Raw genomic sequence first — 21656 nt, forward strand, 5'->3', positions numbered from 1 at the left:
TGCATTGACAATATTTAACAGAAAAGTCTCGAAGCGGCTAACTTCTGCCTTCTGATGGCACAGGAGCTGTAAAGTTGTTCCGTGAGCTGGATTCCAGCTGCAAAATAACTTTCTGCAGATTTATTTTTTCAGCTGAATTTGTTCTGTCATTTGTTTTCTGCATGTCAGTATAAAAATATGTGTTGGCATTATACTGGAAGATAGCATGAAGACAAAGAAATGGCTAGGGAGAAAGAGGGAGTTAAACACAATTTGCTTTTTGTTTATGTTTTCTGGCAGAAGTGCTGTCTTAAATACACATCAGCTATAGCCTTGATTACCCTTGGGAATCCTGTAGAAATAATCCAGAGAACGCCTCAAGGTTGAAAATCTGATTTAAATTATTGTGTTAAGTGTAATCTTTAAATAAATATTTTAATTGTATAATAAATTAAAAGCAGAACTGGCTTAGCTATGCAAACAATGCTAAAACCAGGGCTAGTAGATAGGAAGGTCAGTTCCTTAAAATATTTTAAAACTTTGTGGATATTTGACATATGGTGGTATTGAAAGGAGAACTGGTCAAAATGTTGTAGATTTAAACAGCTGCCTTGTATAGTGAATGAGGGTTGCAAGAAAAAATAGGTGTGTATGACAACTCCATAGTGTGTATTCTTGAAATAAAACTGGGTGGCCTCCCATCATCTTAAGGGTTCTTGCACCAATAAATGTCTGAAGAATAGATTTAAATGCTTAGATATCCTGTTGTCGTTTCGTTAATCATTCTATCAAACTACTTTTAAAAACATATGCTGGTTGAACGCTTTCAGAGGCAAAAATCTATGTGAAAACGGTTTTTAGGAGGAAGTAGTTGTGGTGGTGTAGAAATATTTTTCCCCTCGTGCTTTTTAAAGATTGCTGGTAGTTAGCAACTTCAATACTGGTTGTACTGTATTGAAGAACTGCTTGTGGATTGTACAGTCCAGATACTGAGGGGGGGACTCAAATTTTGTAGCAGTTTCATGAACCTTTGGTGGTGAACTGAAACAAATCTTGTTAACTTGATTTCAAATTATGCCTCTGAAGCTGGAGTCATGGCTCAGTGCCCCTATGGTAGAGACTTTCAGTTGAATGTATTTTCCTGCTTTTTCCAAATACAGTTTCTCAAACAACAGCTGTGTGCAAAAATCCTAAGAAAACAGGAAAAAAACCCATCTGCTTTTGCACAAACATTCCCCTTGAGGTCTCTGCATTCCCTTCTCAGCTGAGGTGACAATTTTTCCTGTGATAACTTGATCTGCCATGTGCACTGCAAACAGCATAGTGAGTCTAATAAAACCAGACAAAACTATAAGCAGACTAGGTATAATAAGAAAAGGAATTCTGAATTTATGGACACAGGATAAAAACTATTGATTGCCATTATGCAACACTAAATTGAATTTTGTACATAGTTTTAGCTTTGTATCACGGGTTTTGATGCACTGAATAATTTGTTATAGGATTATAATTTAAGTAGTCAACTCCTCTTTAGTAGTTAGATTATGGGTCTGGTTTTAGGTCTCCCAATACTTGATCATCACTTTGCAGTGCATGTCATTGGCATTTCTCATCCAATATAAACATATTGTGCCTCTTCAGAATTGTTCAAAAATATTTGATGGATTAATTTTGTACTGGCACTGAACTGCATGTTGTCTGTCCTCTCAAAGCTAGCCATATTGTCTGCTCCATTAATCTGATGAAGTGAAGCTGGGTGCTCATGTAGGGTCAGGATCAAGATGGGCACAGTTTGGCACATCAGAAGAATACAGATCATGCGCTAACTGTGGATCCAAAGAAAACCAGTTCAGTACTAAATCTGTTCACTTACCTGCAAAATCTCATCTATTGCACATTTTTTATATTTTCTTTTTTAGGTGTGCAAAATAAAACCAGTAGCAATCTAGAAGATCAATTTTTGTTGTTGCTGTTGTTAGATTACAACTTAGTTTAAGGTTTCTAGATATTTAAAAGTCTTTCCTCAATGCAGGTTGGGAATGGAGCAGTTAAGCTGAGTCTAATGAGCTAATAAATTGTCAGGTGAGAGATATAATTTAATGAATAAGCTTTATTTAAAATAACTTAGAATTGTATGGTATGAGCTTATAATAGCAATTACAGTATGTAGAAATTTGGAAAGATCAACATGGGGATCAGATACCCAGTCCTGTTGCAGATATAGGCTGTTTAGTCTGTAGCTGTGCTTCTTGGGGAAGAGGCTGAAGGCAGGGTCCTGTGATTGGGCTGTATCTTTTACACCTTGATCCAATTATGGCCTCTCGTGTGTTAATTTCTTGTGGGATTCTATAAGCAGTGTAATGTTTTTCTATGTCAGGAACCAGAAATTGTTACCTTACCTTTTTCAGATATACATGGCATCTATTGGGGTTAAGTGAGCCCCAGTGGCATCCTCAGTTATTGCTGCAGTGTTTTGGTTCCTGCTTTATGACTGCATCCACAGAAGCCAAAGCTTTAGCTACAGAAACAGTACAGAGCACTGGCTGCCCCTGTGCTGAAGGAGGTCCTCCTCTGAGACTGGGGTGTGCCTTGCAAGGGAGCTAGAGGAATGCTGGGCTGGGAACACCATGTAAAGTTGTTGGGTTTTATTTCTGCGTGGAAAATGAGGGTTGCCTTAGCATTTGATGAGAACAATGACTATTATGGGAAGTGGTCCAAACTAAAGCTTCTCCTGTAGATGTAGTTAACTGCAAAAATCACTGTTTATAAATAGAGCTTATTCCATGTTCTTTATCCCTAACAGGAAATAAATGTCATAAGTGGTTTTGTTCATCTGTGTAATTATGTTAGAGATTTCCTTGACAGCACTGTGTGAATCAAAAATGTATCTCTTCAAGTTCTGTGTACTTCTGCACAAGCAGAATTTGTGCCTGAGAAGATGTGGAGGCAGACAGCAGCTGGGTTTTTGAAATCTTAAACTTTCTGTGCAACAGCTAAAACTCAAATGAAATAGTAGCAGTTCTAAACATGAAGAAGGGCTGGGGGCCTTTGGGGAGGGTGTAGGATTTTAATTTTGTTTTGTTTTGTTTTAAATAGACCCAGGCATTATTTTAATTTCTCTAAGAAGTTGTGGGTTACCTGAAATGCCTTATGTTAGATCAGTTCTGTATTTGATCAGCTTCACTGTGTGGATGTGAAAAAGAAACCAATAAAGGCCATGTTTTTTGGGGAGATACCTACATTCCCCCTGCACTAATACTGTATAGCTTTGTTCATTTTTACAAACTTTTATTTGAGTTTCAGCTGAAATTTATCTCATGTTGCTGTCTGCTTGTAACCTATTCAAGTCCATTATCACCAGAATCAGTACACTGTGTATTGAAAGTTTATTGAAAATGTCATTTTTTCTGGTTATAAAACTGATCACTGAAAAAAGATAGCTTCATATTAAAACCATAAATAAAAAAAGAATGTAAAATGTGACTTTTTTCTTAGCCATTCAGAGATGTCTTTCTGCTGTATGAGATTTTGTTCAGTGAAGTGGAACCATTCCTTAAACAGTTATGGGCTGGCTTTATTTATCCAAGAATACTTGACCTAGTATAGGACATATTGGATACCCATGCCTAATTTCAACCAAAGAGTAAAACATAATCCTGTAAGAGGAAGCTGAAGCTGTCTGAATTGTATTTTTTATAAAATCTTACTTGGTGTGGGGCAAATCTAAAATGTCAGCTGAGTTATGTTTTAAAGTATTCTCCTGCAGCAATCAGTAAAAGATTTGCTGTTTTCCAATGAGAGAATGCAGCACTATGTGCAATGATAGCTGCATGCTTTAGTGCACAGGGAGTTCAGATACTGGAATGGTAGGTGCTTTATCCCACTTAGGTAGAATGAATTAGATTTACTGCTTCATTATAATTGGTATTAACCAATTAAAGCTCTGTCTGAAGATGGCAGTGTTGTAAGTATATAAGACCACACTCTGAACCTGTGATTTACCTTGTGAATATTTTTGCAGACTAAGAACATTGTAATGTTTAAACTTCCGTTCCATTAAAATGTGGTGTACAAGGCTTTTACAGTACCTTTTGCAGTTGAGTTGATAGTCAATCTACACAGTGGAAATCAGGGTTGTTGGGATTCTGCCTTCCCTTGCACTGGGACTAGCTCTCATCTTCCCTGCACTTAGCTGGTTGAGGGATCTGAACTGAGCCAAACCAAATGTCTCTTCTGCTACCTTTGCTTTTTGTCTGATTTGGTTCCCTGCCTGTGCTGAGTACAGTGAGCTGGGAGTGCTTTGCCTGGCACGCCACAGGGCTTGGAGTGGGTGATTCGGACAGTCAGACCTGGTAGATTTCTTTCAGCTGCTGCAGAGTTGCATCCTCAGTCCAGGTATTTTCTTTCCTGCTAAGATTATGCCAATACTTATTCTTGAAACCACCAGAGGGAGTGATAAGCTCTCAGTAGTGTCCTCCCATTTTAGGAGAGCTCTCAAGGCAGTGAATATAAAAAATAAAAGTGTACTCTAGTGAGGTGTGTCCCAAGTATATACAATGTCTGATAGGAAACTATTGGAGTAACTTTGTTTCTAGATCCTTTCTTGGTTTTGAACTTTAAAAAAAAAAACAAAAAAACAAACCTTAAAAAAAATCTTCCCTATATAGAAGTTTTCATTCAGGAAATCTACAATGAAATTATGTATCTGTAGAATACTTTATGGATGCACTGCTGGTCTTTACTTCCATTTCATTTGGACCAGCTAACCTGTATTGATGTGAAAACAAGTAGATTAATACTGATGGTTTCTAACATTCAGAAGACAACTCTGACAAATTAGAGACTTAATTCAATGAGAGATCAGCAAAAAAACATTATTTGAAGCTCTGACTGCTATATTTTTAAATTACTTTAGTGAATAGCACTTTCTGTGACTGCTTCATGCTTTCCTTGTAGCTATATCTCAAATATGTAGCAGAGGAAGAATAATTTGTTGCTGTTAAGACTGATACTTCTCCTTCCCATCTTTTTCCACTGATATCTGTAAGATTTCATTGTCTAATAGCTTCAGTGAAAATAGGGCTGGTCATAATCACATCAATATATTGTCTAGATGGAGTTGTTAAGACACTGTTGGAAAGAAGTGGATATTTCAGAAGATGACAGCAAGACAATCTGTTCATGAGACACCAGTGATAGCTGTGTTTTTGTGACCTGGGAGAATGTAGTTTGAATATTTGGATGGTAAGAGAGAAGGGGTTGTATTAGACAAGACTGTCTTTGCAGACAAGGCTACAATGGCATGTAATTTATCATTTGAAAAACAGAAAGTGTGTGTGTGTGGTTAAAAACCAGAAGATGTTTTGCATCTATCAGAAGACTGAGTATTTAGGGTGACTGAAATGTTTTCTTTTTTTCTTTATCTTAAAGTTTGTGTGTGTGCTACTAGAGCTTGCCACTATTGCCCAATTATACAACATTGGCAGAAAGTTACTGACAAATCTACCTGATTCAGCGCTGGGAACAGCTGAAAGTTCAAGGTATCACAATTTCAAGCTAGAAATGAGGTGGCTGTTTAGAATTGCCTATTTGAGGGGTTGAGTTTTCCCCCCCTGGAATTCTCTTGTCAGTGCTTCAAACAGATACTAAAGAAGAGATCCAGTAATTTAGCTGCAAGGTAGGCTAGTCTACAGGTTTGAGCACTGGTTATGGAGATAGGAATCCTGTTTTCTGATGTGGGCTCTTACTGCTTAAATGGCTATAAACATAACTTTTCTAACATAACTGTTGTAATGAAAGCAGGCAGTACTATCTAGGAAGTAGACGTAGAAACCTGACTAAACATGACATTTGCATCTGTATGAAAAGTGGTACGAATCTGGGAAACTTTCTCACAGAGATATAATTTCATTTGTACGATTCTGCCTGCACAGCTGGATTTTGTTATGTGGACACTTTTCTGAGAGTAGGAGAGAAAGGAGGAAGATGTAAATCAGCATACTGCCAATTTTTAATATTTTTTAATTCCTTTCTTCACTTCTTTTTACTTTCTATAAAGGTGTGGACTGCATCTTCTAAATATTTCTTCAAGGTATCTACAAAACTTCTTGAAGTGGGATATTATATTCTTATTTTTTGAAAGATTACTTTTTCAGATGTGTAGTTGCACTTTTCAGGTGGTGTACTTGCTTTTGTGTGAGAACTAACGTATTTTGTAACAGAAGTTGCATCTCATTTAATCAGTCAATAAAACATTATACAAAAATGCTTTATTTTTTTCTCAGTTGCTTTGAATAACTAACTTTCTCCTTGCAATTCTTACTGTATTTGTTAATCCAGTGATCTGCTTTTTTTCTGTTTCAGTCAAAAGACAAAATGATGAGAGGATCACGCCGAGGGTGTGTTAGACTCAGGGTAAGTGGTGTTTTATTCAGTACTTAATGACTTACTGTGTATCATATGGCCTAATGGAGAGAACTGCAAGGAGACTTTTGAGGTTTGGGCTCTATTCCTGGCTCTGCAAAATACTGAAATAGTGAAAGTATTTAAAGAAAGGAAACATTGGAGGTCAAGTGACATGCTTGTCTAATTACATTCTATAATTTTATGTACTGTATAAAACCATTATACATTTTATACATTGTATAAACAACCATTATATGACAGAGTAAGTTGGGTTAGTAGTAGCACACTATGAAAAAGTTGCTGTTTGCAGTTCTCATTTCTTGGTGTGTGGAGATATATATGTATATACATATGTGTTCTGTACGTACCGAAGTCATTGCAAAACTGCTTCCTTCTGTCCTTCTGATTTGCCTTTATTCTCTTACTGTGTCCTCCATTCTGCCAGTTTGGACACTCTTTAGGCCTGCCACTTGATTGTGCTTGAGCTTAGTGAAACAAAGGAGGACTGGAAAGGGAAGGAAGAAAACAGCAGGCAAAGTTTTTGAAATGTCAGCTGGGCGGGTACAAATTGGGGAAACAGAGATAAGAAGATGCAGAGTGGGAAAGCTGAGTGTTACCTGTTTGACGCACTGGCTTGGGACATTTAACCTTGAGTGCTGCTGTTGTAGCTTGATATGACAGTACTGAAGTGAGGTGGGAATGCTGTGTTGTCCTTGCATATGCCCAGTTTCTACCCTGTGGTCATGCACGTACCAAAAGTATTTCCTGCACAAGTCCTTTTTCTATATTTTTTCCCATTCCTCATAGAATCTCTGGTTCCAATATGCATCAGTCTTGTGAAGAGCTGGTGTAAATAGAGGGAAGGGATCTGGAGGATAACGGGTATGAATGGGAGCATTTTGAGTCTTAAAGTAAGAGAAGTATAGGAAAAGTGATCTGTGGTCTGACACACAATGTGATGAGTGTTGCAGCAGAACTCCGCTTCTTCCAGTTATTCCTTCCTTTTGTTGTTACTCCTTTCTAGTCTTTCTGTGGGCCTAATAAAGGGGTACCTATAGCCTTTTGAGACTCATACAGAGAATCTCCATTCACTTGGATTCCAGATGACTTTTTTTTCATACTTTCCCTTGTTTAATGTATTAATATCTCAATTTAGAGTTTCTTTTAGGGTAATGTAAACTCAAACCACTGTCTAGAACATGACATTCCCAAAGATTCATGAGGATGTTTTTTGCATTGTCCAGAAAAATTTAGTCTGAAAAACCATGCCTGCTTTAATAGTGTTTTGAGCCTGTCAATGTGGAGGTTGGCCTCAGCCTGTCAGTTTAGGAAATATTAAAAGTGAACAATCTGTTCAATATTGCATGATCTATCTTTATATGGATTTAACATAAAACAATCCCTTTTTCTTCCCCCATCTGCCACTCTCCCACCCCAAATTACTCTTTGGAGTTTTCTGAAGGTTTGCTGACTCCCACATTCTTTATCTGAAGTGTGTGGGGTTTTTTTGTGAGGCAGGAAGGAATCTTTCTTTTTTCTGCTCTTGTAAAGCAGCTCTTCTGGCAGATGACAGTGATACTGATAGCTGAACAGATGGGCTTCTGCAGTCTGAAATTCTATCAAAGAGGTTTTCTGTTTAGAGTAATTGTTGATTTGTAACTGTAGGTGTGAACATAAACAAACATGTAATCTAAGCAATTTAGCTAAAATACTTTTTCTTGAATGGATTTTAAAAAGCTTGTTCCTCACCTTTTTGCTCTTGATACACGTTTCACAGGCCTGAAGTTTCATCTTCAAATTCTTCTGTTGACTGTCATAGTGTACTTAGGAAGGTGTGTTCACAGAGGAATCTAATGTCATCTGTACTATGTCTTAAGTCCTGCTTAAGTTTTCTGGAATACACACTTAAACTTTCACACTCCAGTTTTTCTTTTACTTGTTCACATCTATTATCTGCGTTACAACAGAATCATCTTCTATGCTTATGCTCAGACCCTTTGCCTCAGCATTGCAATTAGAGCGTGTGCATTTTATGCAGCTTTGTGCTGAGGTCACAGAGAGTGATGAGGTCTTCCTCCTCCTCAGTTTCCTCCCACCACTTAGGATAGAGGCAGGATTTACCTGTCCTAGTCTGACCTTTTTAGCCTTAGGTTAGTTTTACCTATATTCTCTGGGGAGAATATCTTGGTCATGTTCTTGCTGTCTGACTTATGGATTTTTGACATAACTGTGGAAGAGAATGATATTGTATGACTTGCAGTGATCTTCTGATTTATTGTGTAGCAAAACATGTACTTAAAGTGCCAGGCATTTTTTATCTATTGGTATATTTAAACAAAAAAAAAATTCTGCCAAAATGAATCTGGCCCATCATGTCATGTCACTGGCATGCTGCATGATTACCAGATAATCTTTGAATGTAATGGCTAGTCATCTGGTTGTTGTTATGTCCTGGCACTAAAAGTATTCAGAATTATACTGGTTTGGGTACACTTTTTAGGTGCCTCTTTTATAGTGATCACAGAGCTGTCCTTGAAAAGCCTATATGGAAGATAGTCTTTCGGAGAAGTGGTACATTTTTGGCAGTGGAGGGAAGAAAAAAACGTGTGGAGCTATTCTTTCCTGCTATATAGCCTTGAATTACAGATGGTTGGTGCTATTCTTAAACAGGACCTGTTCCTTCCACTCTGTCTTGTGGTGCCTGTGATAGTCCCAGCCACACATGAGCTGGTACCATTGGCCAGAAGCCTCATATAGGGGCTATGAAGAATGTATGTGAATAAGACTGATTCAGATCCCTCTATAACAAAACAATTCTTGTGTTTTGGCCGGCCTGATGTATACCTGAACCCCTACCCTGCAGTTGCTGTATGATACTTGGCTGAATGAAATGAAATACTTGTTGGAATTGACTCACAGGTGCTTGTACTACTGTTACTTGCTATTCACTCTGACAGTAAGGGCAGAATTTACTTTATAAATATGCGCACCTTCCAGTGATGTCTGACTGTTTTGTGGGAAGGGGAAGGATAAAACAGATCCTGATGCTGTGTCTCCTGGAGAAGAAAAGAACCTGAGTAAATCCACTGGTGATTTTTGAACTAAATGTTATAATTTGTTGGAGTTGACAGAGGCCTGGAATGGTTTTTTTTTGGTGTCTTCTCCTGGGTGAAACTGTGTTGTTTATTAAGTGTTTGGGGGGTAGGAATGAAGATGTGGATAGATTTGTAAATAGCTAAGCACAGAAGGCCTTTAACTCTATAAATTATTTGCATTTCCTTCTAATAATTCATGAGGGATTAGAAGACAAAGCTAGCTGCTTTTGATATATCCTGATGACTTATTGTTAATATTTACTTAGGGACTGATAATTAGATCATGCAGTGTACCAGTGACATGATGGACCAAATTCATTCTGCTAGAATGATTTATTTTTTTTATAGACTAGTAGATAAAATCAGGTCAAGAGCTTCTTTTTGCAGAATGTCTATGAATTAGTGTTTTTTATACATGGAAAGTACTTGTAAAATATTGCTCCCTACTCTTCTTTAAAATATAAGTTGGAATGTAGTAGAAAACTGTTTACTATAATGATGCTGCAGCATAAAGCCACCTCCTTTACAAAAATAAAAGATGCATATTATTATCATCTAGAAAATCACAGTTTTACAAATAATTACTGCTTTTTTCTGCAACTAAAAATTTATTATTTTAAAGAACTGGCTTGCATCCTATGTCTAAATAGAGAATCTTTCTGTTCTTTACTGTATTCAGTTTGCTTCTAATTTGTCAATGCTTTTTAAATTCCAGTGGTGTAGTGATAGAGTGTATGCTGCTGATGTCACTGCTTGCCTTATCAGGATTTTGTTCTTTGTTTCACAGGGAGCTGTGATTGGTATAGACGATGAGGACGACAGCACCTTCACAATAACTGTTGATCAGAAAACCTTCCATTTTCAGGGTGAGCTGAAAGAAGAGATTGTTTTTTCTTATAATAGATTCCACTTGTATTTGATGGATGATTTTAAATGTTTGGCAACAGAACAGCATGAATGAGCACACTGAGAACATTCTGGATCCAGGGGTGCTGCAGGTTAGGCAGGGATTTACATCTGCAGTGGATACATATGTGCTACAAAGAGACTGTAGCTCTGGCAGGATTTGGAGATTAAAAACGTAAAGAATAAATCACTCAAGGGGAGAAAGTAATGGGCTTCTGATTATGGGTTTCGCTTACAAAATGTTTCTGATCTTCGTTATCAAGATACAATTATGCATTTCTGTATGAAGAGAATCAAGACTGGTCTGAAGGTTGCAATTTGTATCTAAATAGAACTTAATGCTCAATTATGAGGAGACTAGAGGCAACATTTGGCTTAAAGGTGGAGCTTTGCTTCAAGATTTACCAGCTTGCATTCATTTCATCTACATTTCTGTGTCTTGTCTGCCAGTCACCATTTCTCTGCTATTATCCTTTTATTCACATTTACTAACACCAATGCCATCTGCCACTGCTATGTTTCGTCATTGCATGCTATGGTTCACCGGTAGAAAGGGTAAGGTACTATATAATTGTTATGTACTCCTTAAATTATTTTATCTGCAGCAGTAGGACTAAATACTGTGATAATATTGACTACAGAACTTCTCTTTTCTGAATGTTAAAATCCTAGGGAAGTGTGATAAAAATATTTTTCAACTAACATTTGTTAGTCCTTTTGCTTTTCCTCTAAAATGTAGTGACTAAATCATTTAATTGCTTTGCATAGAGCTGGAAACTGTTAATATTGAAGAAGCACATTTGCATTTAAGCAGTCATATTAATTTATATAAACTAGAATAATTCTATAACCTGTATTGTACTGTACATATTTTTAAATCAGTGATTTGGAAATGGGAGTTATCATTAATACTGCTGTGTTTGTGAGAATATTTCTAATGATAAATATTAATTGTACACCATATTGTCACTGGCATCTGTATTCCTTGTGCTACAGTTCTTCCTAAATGCTGCTGCTGTACTCTGGCTTTTCGCTGCATTAAGCCTCATAAACATACCTTCATAATGCTGAGCTCACAGTAATGCTTAAATCTACTGTTCCCAAGGATAACTGATAAAATGCAAGCTAATTGCTAATGCAGTAATGGAATGCCGTACTATGGCAGTCTTTCAGTACTATGAAGCAAAATACTGCTGAATATCTGAGAACTTGATACAGGTAAATCTAGAAATCTCTCATCTTTAGTTACTAAGATATACCTTTTTAAATATGTCTTATTTGCAGTGATTTCTTATATGCTATGTTCTCTTTTGGGTAGTCAGATGTCTTAAAAGAAGACTGATAGTATTTGACACAAGTAATGTTCTGCTTTAAGTAATATCGATAATTTTTGAACATCAGTTTTGTCACAAAACATCTCATGCCTTTTCATCTCAATTTCTGTGCATTTCATATCAGGTCAGGATTTGTGTATGCTCCTTTAGTGTAGAACTAAGATCTTGTACACTATTTTCTGTGTTAAGCTTTTTCTGTTAGCATATTATAAAGATAACATGCCTGATAACCAGCAAATTGTAATGATACAAGCATAGCATTAATATATGTGGCTATAATGCGACAATGTAAAAAGACAGGTGAGATATTAGTGCCAGGATATTTCAGTATAAAACAGCTCTGTGGAACTACATCTGTAGTTCTTACAGTCACTGTAAATGTATTCTCACCTCATGCAACCCTTATGTCATATATATATGTAAAATGTTTGTTCATTATATGAATTTAATTCAGTATTACACAGGCTTTAAATTACGTGAAATATAGGTCACTATCAGTCATGAATGGTGAATGGGTAATAATGTAAATACTACAAAATGTATTCTTAGACCACATAGGATATGTAGAGCAGATTCTGGGAATAATCCAAGAAAACATACAGTATTCCTAACAATTTCTTTCTCAGATTTTTTTGTACATGATCCAGATAGAGCTTTTGTTCTGTGAGATAGTTGTAGCTATAAATAGATTCACCCTTTATAAAAGAAGTCTTGTATAAGAGAAAACTGCTGCAGAAATGGCAACTTTTTTAAAGATACAATCTCTTCCTTCCTTCTTACTGTCTGCCTTCATTCTCAAAGACAGCCAGGGATCCAAACAACCTGCAGCCTAGCTGGGAAAATGGCAGAACTTTAAAAATACCAAGATTTCAAAGATCTGCTGACCTGTGCCTAAGTTAGGGTCCCATCTGCAGTGGAATGGTTTCTCTTTCAGGCCCCCAAAGAAACATGTTTTCGTGTACTCAGACTTTAAGTACTGATTGTTGAAGACTTGAATCTTCTTTGGCCTCAGTGAAATTTTGCTGGCAGGCAGTGATAGACTTTGAATTTGGGAAAAGAAGGAAAAACTTCATACTGGATTCATTAATTATTTCTTAATGTCAGTTGCTCAAGAGTGCACACCTGTCTAACACTCTAGAGATGTAAGTAATGAGGCGAAGGGTAAATAAGTCATTTAAAGACATCTGATCAACTTCTCACAGGAATGTTGTTCCCATATGTGTGTGTATGTGTATAACTGAATTTCTGAAGTCCTAAGCCTTCAGCATCTCCTACTAAGATTTGCCTGTCACTGGATCTTGGTAAATTCTGAGTCTTTCCAGTGTGTAGTTCATATTCTGTTGCTGCCTGTGACAGTCTCCCTCTATTCTGTTTGTAACTGTGCTTTCTAGTGGCCATCCCTGTATTGAACATTAGTAAAAGTTAAAAAGTTTTTATTACTAAGAAAATGTAGTCATTGAATGACGACTGTGTATATATCAAATGGTATCCATATACTTAGTATCTGGGTATAAAAGAAAGAAGTGAGTTGAATAAATATGGCCAATAAAACAAACAGGATGTTTTGGCTTACTGTCAGCTTAACTTTAGCTCTGCCAGAGTGCCCAGCAGATTTTTCCCCTTTATTTTATTGTTACGTACAGCTGTATTCACACTGGAGGGGGAAGGGAGGGGTAGGATGTCCACAGAAATTTTAAAATAGATTTAAAAGTAATGTATTTCATCTCCCAATTGGTCCTTGTTTGGTCATACTGTATATCCAGTTTCATGGCTTGATTCTAAGGCTTCTGAATTAGGTAGATCTCAAAGCACTCCCTCATGGGTTTGTTCAGATTAGATGTAAAAATCCGTTCAAGTTGCTGCAAGACATTTGGGATAATAGTCTTAGTCTAGTGTACCTTCCTGTCAGGAAGCTCGCTTTTGATAATATATTTTTTCTTGCTGTAATACATGTCCCTGTTCTAAATGTTCTATAACCTTCAAACACTGGGTTGGTTTTTTTTGTTGTTTTTTTTTTTCTTCTTTTAACATCTTCATATCATCACCTAGCTATAAGCTCTTTCCATTTGGAAAGTCAGTTCTTCTATCGTCTGTATCACTTAGCTGCTCTTTCTGCTCACTAGGATGCTCCTGGCTTAAATTCAAGAGTGGGAACATGATGTTCAAGACAGTCCAGCAAGGGTATTGTTGCCTTCTTGATATTTGAATTGCTGTCTAACTTGAAGCAATAATGGCTTTTATTTGGACTGAAATACTTCACTAAACACATGCAGAAACAAGAATTCAGATTTTTAAACTCCTACCTGAACACCCAGCTCTCCAGCTCTTATTTTTACAGCCTGCAGCACAGTTCCTTGGAAGGCAAATCAGTCTTGTCTCCACTGTTTTGTGTAATAAAGGATTGAAAGATTGGAAGCAGTCCAGTGCATTGATCTGAGATGATTTTGCTTTAGCTTTTGTCTTTCCTTTCCTATTCCTGCCACAAAAGTATCTGAGAAATGAAGCATGAATGTTGCTGTGCAATTTATTCTCCTATTACATGAAAGCTGTCAGCTGGTAAAGGTAGATTTCTCCTTTTTCCCCATCCTGCCCCAGTTTCTAGCTTAATTTGTGTCTGCCTACCATCCCAGCTGAGAAAAGAGGGAGATACGTGCAGCAAGAGGTTGCCTTAGTGTTACAAAAGCAGGGAATTTTTGTTACTGTGGGACACAGCTATTACTAAGGGTGTAGTGGGGTCCACAAAGGCCTTAGTTGCTGAGAAATATCAGAATTTGAGATTTTAAGTATTTGTTGTAAGTATCAAAATTAAGTATAGTGGTTTTAGACCTGCATTTCATTGCTACTTTGTCCGCCAAATAGATGGCAGGAAGCTAATTGCCCTTGTGATATAAAGAGGCACTTTAATCTATCACATGACCCAATTTAAATAACAGTTCAGAAATTGCAGCCTTTTTCCCCAAAAGTTTTGAGAGCTTTTTTAATTTGATATTGAAAAGTGCCTAGAAAGATATTTTGGTGTGAAATCTTGGTCTGTGCTGGTTTCCTCAATGATGTTTATAACTGCTGTGACTGCATCGTTTGTCCTAAGCTAACATTTTGGAGGGTCTTTTGGGGTTCTGGTGATGCTGAAACAGTGAATTCCTCTATGCTATGCGCAATGGTGCTTTTATATTGCAGAGGTGGGTGAGCAGCTATGTTAAGAGTAAAGCTTCCAGGCTTGTCTCTTCATACATTTACATCAGAGCTGAGCTACCTGTCCTCCTCCCTTTAACTGATCAGGTCTGTGCTCCACAAAGTTCTGGGCTGCATCTCATCCTCTCCTGATTGTCAAAACTGCAAAAATTCCTCTGCACACCAGAACTAGGTTTAGCTTTTGCAGTATGATTCTTCAGTCTTCCTCTCTCTTCCACCTACCTCCTTTTTGCTATTAATATATTATATTAATATTGTGAGTAGTTGGAACTTGTGACCAGAGTGCAGGGAATGGTGCGTGGTTGTGCTTTTACTGTTTCATTCAGTTCCTTCTTGCACCCGTGGTATACTGTATTATAATTGTCTATTTTCTAATCATACCATGAGTATGGCAGTTTTAATGGGGCTATCTGCACTCAATTTTTATGGTCATATATAAACACCTCTTGGTTTTCCATTTCTTAAGGTTGAAGTAGCAGATTTCAAAATGTATGATAAACTTGAGAGTAGCAAAGAAAATAATACCTTGAAACAGTATCTGTGTGATGTGTCCAGTTGTTTTCTTTTTTCCTTCCTCTGGAAGAAATAGTGTATTTATTGCTTGTTACTTTTGGCATCAATACGAATCTATTATCTCACCTGTACATATGTTAGATGGCAACTATTTTGGAAGGGGAGAAATGGTCAGAAAAGGTCTCACTGTGAGGACAGGAGGGATACTGAGAAGTTCAACACTCTTTTCCTTCTGTTTTAACAAGAAATTCCAAGTAGCAATAAACTTGAGTTTGACCTGTTAAATTGGGACCTGTATTATTGGCTAAGGAAAATTGTTATATTTATGTTCTTCTATTTTGATTTTTTTTTTAGTTCAAGCCAAAATATGGTTTCTACCTTGAGCTAGTTGTTTCTGGGCTAGTTCAGTGTGATCTGCAATGGCTTTTAAATGCAAACATACCTTGAAAGCCATTTCCACAGAATATAGTATATATAATATTTTTCAGTGTTACTATTATTAATATTTAAATATTGACATTCTCTAGTGAAAACCCAGATACTTGCAGATTGTCCCACATTCAGAAATGTTTAATTACGAAATTATATGTTGAGTATGAATTCCCAGAGAGAACTAATAGCATCTTGATCATGTATTTCCTTTGTCACACAAGTTTCCACCTGAAGGTATGTTTATGGGCTGATTATAAAGCTTGCTAAAAAAGCTTTTGAGCTTAGGTAACAGTAAAACAGCAGTTTAGTTGATTTCTCAAGATCACAGATTAATCTTACTAATACATTGTACACGGGAGACCGTTTGATGCTTTTTCTTTGGACAAGATTAGATTTTCTCTTTCTGTCTTGTGACTGCGCAGCAGTCTTCTGTAGGTACAGGGAGATCAGACTGGTCAAACACCTGCAGAACAAAAGGAGGGTTGATTTATATGTGTGGGTGGAGAATGGCATCAGGAGGAAGATTAGTAGAAGGGAGAATAATGATTGTGACAACTCCAAAATTATGATACAGAGGAAGTAAGGTACTGAGACTATATTCAACATACTGACAGATATGGGAGCTGCATGTGTTAGAAGGGTATTTCTTAGCAATGAAACTACTGTATTTTGGTAGGCTTTTATGAAACCCTGCTTCATCTTGCATGTTTTTCCACAGTTTGAAAGGCCTTCAGTGACATTAAAAAGCCATTTATTTAGCCACAGAACAGCCCTTTAATGCGTGACTTTTCCACCTTATTGGGCACTACTGATAAAATCTCTCTCCATCGACCTTGGTGGCAAAAATCCTATCGATCTCAATATAGTCAGAATTTCACCTCTATCATCCAATTATTTGTGTGTAAAGATACTACATTACTTCTGCACTTGGCTGAGAAAATACAGGAATTTTGCATAAAAATCAGTGGAAGTTTTGTCAGAATGAAGGCTGTATAATTGTCTCTATTGACTCTGTGGGTGTAATAGACGTTTTTTACTGAGTTCTGCCAGTAAGTAGGTCACAGTGAATGAAAATAAAATATGCACTTCACTTTGTGACAGTATGCTGTATTTATAAGTAATCTAGTGATTTTTTAAACTAATTCTTGAGGTTTTTCTTTCATCCTAATGCCCATGTAGATGCACAGAGGAAAAAAAAAAGCACCAGTATGCTAATTCTGAGGTGATATGTTTTATATATTCTGTCTTCCAAGTGCTGCTGTGCATGACCTAGAAATGCTAGTGGTAAATGCTGTATTGTGGAGCAGAGTTGTTAAACTTGTTTATGTCTAATCTTTAGATGCTATCAAGCTTAGGCTAGAAAAAGTAATCTGTTTTATGCTGTACTTTAACATTTGGTATACGTTATATAAACACATATAATCTCTTCACAACAAAGTAAATATTATAGGAACTCTAAATTACAAAATTTATTCTCTGTTTGGGAAAGTAATAGAGGATGAGAGCATTTAATGTAGATGCATTTCATTTGCCTTCTTGTCCTCATAGAATAGAACTTTTCAAAATCCCTGCCATATCTGACTTGACAGTTTGGGAAATTCAGAGATAAGGGACTATTTTAGGAGTTGTAAAACATCATCTTTCTGAATTACAGAAATTCCTCCATAGAAGCAGTGATTCTTGTCTTTAGTACTTTTTCGTTCTGTAATTTTCTCCTTGGTGAACTAATTGCTTTTCTTTCTTTGTACCTCCTCTAGGAAAGAGTTAAGATTTTTTTTACCATAAAATGGATGTTAAAATACCTTATGAATAAGCTCAACCAGAGGGATTGCAAAAAATGCATCTCTTTAAAAATATTATCATATTAAAGCTCACTGTAATGCAATTACATACTTTTCAAGTGCGCTTCTCTGAACTAGTCATAGATAGGACTGTGATTGTGTTAAGTACCCTGTGGTTGCCTGAGACATACCTGAGATGTCACAATAAATTATACAGGTACCTTTCAAAGGATGCGCTGTAGACACAGAGGAGTGAAAGCTTAAGCATAAGGGAACAAATTGTAATTTAGCTCATAAATACTAATTCTGCTAGAAAAATGTAAAAAGAGCTTAACTGACATAATCATGGTACATTTGCAGTGTTTCAACCATTAATAATTCCAACTTCTTGCATACAGCGGTGCATATATAGCTCTGTGTGGATTTAGCTGGTTCCATGTGGAAATGCTGACTGTTAAATTGCAGTAAAAACTGAGTTAATGATTCTGGCACTTAAAATAGAGAAAAGCACAGGGACTGTTAGTGTCCTCTCAACTGCAGACAGCATTGATATTTTTGTGGATAGTTGATGGCCTAGTACAATTTGCATTTCAGCTGACAAGGTAACTATTGCATTAACCCCTCAGACTAAGAACCACAATGAATATTCATGTAGTGTAGTGGGCTCTTCTATTTAATTTCTTTTTCTAATTAGTATAAAAAAAATTGAATCACTTATAAACAGCTGAAGTAACACCTTTATGTCTTTTAAGTGCCAGGTATTTCTCATGTAGATGTCTCGGTGTTTCTTATTTGTCTTTTGTAATACTGTTATTCTAGGGTCAGCCTAGGAAAAGGTAACTTGTTTCTCTCTCTTGCCACTTGCCCTTCTCTTTCTAGAAGTTTTGTGTCAGGAGGTACCAGGTATCATTCCTCCATTTTTATATAAGCACAGACACTAGTGAAATTCCTTGGACTAGATAATAATTGCCTTATCCCAAATATGTTGGTAGAAAGAGATTCTGGAGTAGCTTTCCCATAGGAATCAGCAGGGGGAGGGAGGAAATTAACTTTCAAATGGAGCCTGATCAAATCATGAAAAAAATTGGAGTGATTTCAGGGTACTCGAGACATAGGACTAATGAGCAAGGCGTTCTTGTCTCCTATCTGCTGAAGAAAGGCTCCAGCATTTGCTGATGCAGAGTGAATATTATGTAGTGTGCATCACAAACTTTTTAGCTGAAAAGATATTAGAGCTTTTTCTTCAGCCAAAGTTGCCCTCTTTAAATGAAAAATGGCTTGGATATCTAGCTTTCCCTACAGATGGGTGGATAATGATCTCTGACCATTGTGTGTAGATTTTTCCCATAAATTGTTTCTGAGTGTGTTGGCTAATCTCTTTTTTGAATGTTCCCATTGATTTTTTTTTCATCAGTGATCTTTTGGCAGCTGTTCAGTTCTAAATTGCTTTTACCATTAGGGAGCTTTTACTTGCACCTAATCTCGCAGCAGCCATTTTGATTAGATTTAATACAACTTTTCTTGCAGCTTGCTTTACTAAAAACTGCATCCTACTGTTTTCTCCATGGTATTCTTAAAAGAGTGTATAGAGGAGAGCCAGGAGGATCTGCTGTTGACGATAGATGGTCTGAAAGTTAAACCAGTGTCCTGAACAGAAAGTGCTTTAAAGGTTACAATGCTGTGTGTTTCCGTGCAGTAAGCAGTCTTCTCGTGGCGGTGTTCCTGGATTTATCATGGCTGAGACTTTGTCTTAGTAGCAGGGTTGATGAGATTCATGTGTTCTACCTAAGGATTGATCATGCTATGCCGTAAGTTTGCAATGTCTAGTATATGAGGAAAAAAATACAGCTTTTTTCCTTCTGCTGAACCCTGGTAGAAAGAGCTATAAAAGGCTATTAGAGGAATAGAAGCTTCAAAAGTTTAGTTTATTTATGAGCATGGGAAAGTCAGTTCAGTTTTTGAACTGTACTGATTGATTGGTTTCTAGGTCTTCCCTGTTGCTGTAAGCCTTCTCTGTTCTGTTAGTGGTTCATATACAAGTCTTAATGTGATAACCTTTATTAATGGTGTACTGTATGTTGACATTAGTATTTAACTAATACAGTGACCTCTTTTTGCTGGCAATATGGAAGACCATAGGAAGTCTGTTGCAATACAAGGATTAATTCACTGGTCTGCAGCTTAATTGTTCCTTTTTTAGTTTAAATAACTGTGGGCAAAAAACTTGAACATGGGATTTTTGTATCCTGTGAATTAGTAGCTTCTCAGTGACTTGTATCCCAGCTACCCAGTAAGATGTTCCTTGAGACTGGGAGATGGTTGATTAAAAAAAACACAGAAAAAAACAGAAAACAAACTCGAGAAACCTTACACACCTTGAAATATGTTAACCACTACCACTTTGAACACACCTTTGAAAAGTTGAAGCATTAATACATTTGAAGTACTGATAGATTAATGACACAGGTAACTTCATGTTTACTGTTCAGTGGTGACTGGTGTAGGAAGCATAAGCTTGGTTGATATGTCTGTCAGGACTAGGCAAAGGGGCCTGTTCTTAGTAAGCAGAACTGAAGAAGCTAATAAGCATTAAAATTACTGTCAGAAGAAAATATACCTGATTCTAATTGACTAATTCAGTAATTGAAATTAGTGTTACAGTGTAAGCTATGCTGTGAAAAAAAGAAGAGGGTGTTTGTGTGTGCGTGTGTGTATATTATGTGAAAAGAAAAATTCTAATTTGCATACTGCAAAATATATTTGGCTTAATGCAGTCACCTGGGCAGAGTTCATAGGGTTTCTGTCCCTTCATCCTGTCTAGTTTCACTGCGTTATAAACTTGTTCTCAGCACCTACTTCAGCTTTTCAATTAAATTATAGAGAACTAGTAGGAAGAACCCCTGTAAGTTAGAAGTTCTTTCTTCTAACATTGTATTACAGTTCATCGTATTACAGATGGCAAAATCCAGCTTTTTAATACTTGCTGCAGTTCCTGCAAGAAAGTTATTTACCTGCTGTTCCAAGTAACATTTAATTACTTTAACTTCTTCCTACAGACTTCCTTTGTGCATATGAGAGCACTTTGGGTAGTCACTTTCCCTTATGTCTAGTTTTTATTTGTGCATGTTAATGGTATCATTATTAGAATACCTGTGGCAATTGATCACACTTTACTATTTTAAAAGAACAATGAATAGGGATCGACTTGTAGTATCGGGGAAAATACGTATTTTTTAAAAAACTAGCTACATTTCAAACTAGGCTGTTACTTTTACCTTGCGTGTAATCGAAGTTTTGCCCCGCTACTTTGTAAGGCCACCTCATCAGTTAGACTTGGAGCAAGTTTCTCTATTAAAAAGACGTTCTTACGTATTTCTCACAAACACATAAATTGTCAAGTGTTTCCTGATAGTTTTGTTAATTTGACATAATTAGTGTATATATACTGAAGTAAACAATGCCATATGTTTATCTTGATATTGATAGGGTTTTCTTTGAGGAGTCTAGAAAAATCTACAGCTTCTTCCTCCTAAAGGTGTGGGGGGGGCATAAGAGGGAGATTTTTCTGTGGATTTCTGATTCTCCTTCCCTCATCCCTTCCTCTGGCCAGTGAAATGTCCTTTATAGGAATGGATGTGTGAAAAAAAGTAATAAATAATTTCCTAAAGGAGGGTTTATTTAACATATTTGGAAGACCCATGGTGGTTTTGAGTATGGATGGGTTTGAGGTGCAGAATTCCAAAGAATAGAAGCAATGGGAACATAAGGGTGAGAAAGGGAACATTGAAAACAAAGCATTTTGAGGCTGGAGAGTACATTCCAGTATAATAACTTACAGATATTTCCTCTGAACTCCATAACAAATAAGTCAGATAGGAATCTTAGTTCTCCAGTGCATAATAGGTGCTAGCTCACTTAAGCTTTCCTTGCTTTTAGCAGGCTTCCTGTTTCTTTTAAATACTTTCCACTTGAATGAGGAACTAGAAACAATTGTCAATAACTATTTTAAATCTGTACAT

General features: G+C 36.7%; 1 protein-coding gene across 2 annotated transcripts in view; it reads left to right on the top strand.

Moving 5' to 3' along the window:
* The window catches only part of OSBPL9 (oxysterol binding protein like 9), a 64860-nt gene that overhangs the window by 3743 nt on the left and 39461 nt on the right, over positions 1–21656 (top strand). For both annotated transcript variants that reach the window (XM_075037090.1, XM_075037091.1), the window contains exons 2-3: positions 6343–6393; positions 10267–10345. In XM_075037090.1, coding sequence (XP_074893191.1) covers positions 6343–6393; positions 10267–10345 — 130 coding nt within the window. The remainder of the gene's footprint in view (positions 1–6342; positions 6394–10266; positions 10346–21656) is intronic.

The sequence above is a fragment of the Buteo buteo genome, chromosome 10 (genome assembly GCF_964188355.1).
Source record: "Buteo buteo chromosome 10, bButBut1.hap1.1, whole genome shotgun sequence".
Lineage (NCBI taxonomy): Eukaryota > Metazoa > Chordata > Aves > Accipitriformes > Accipitridae > Buteo > Buteo buteo.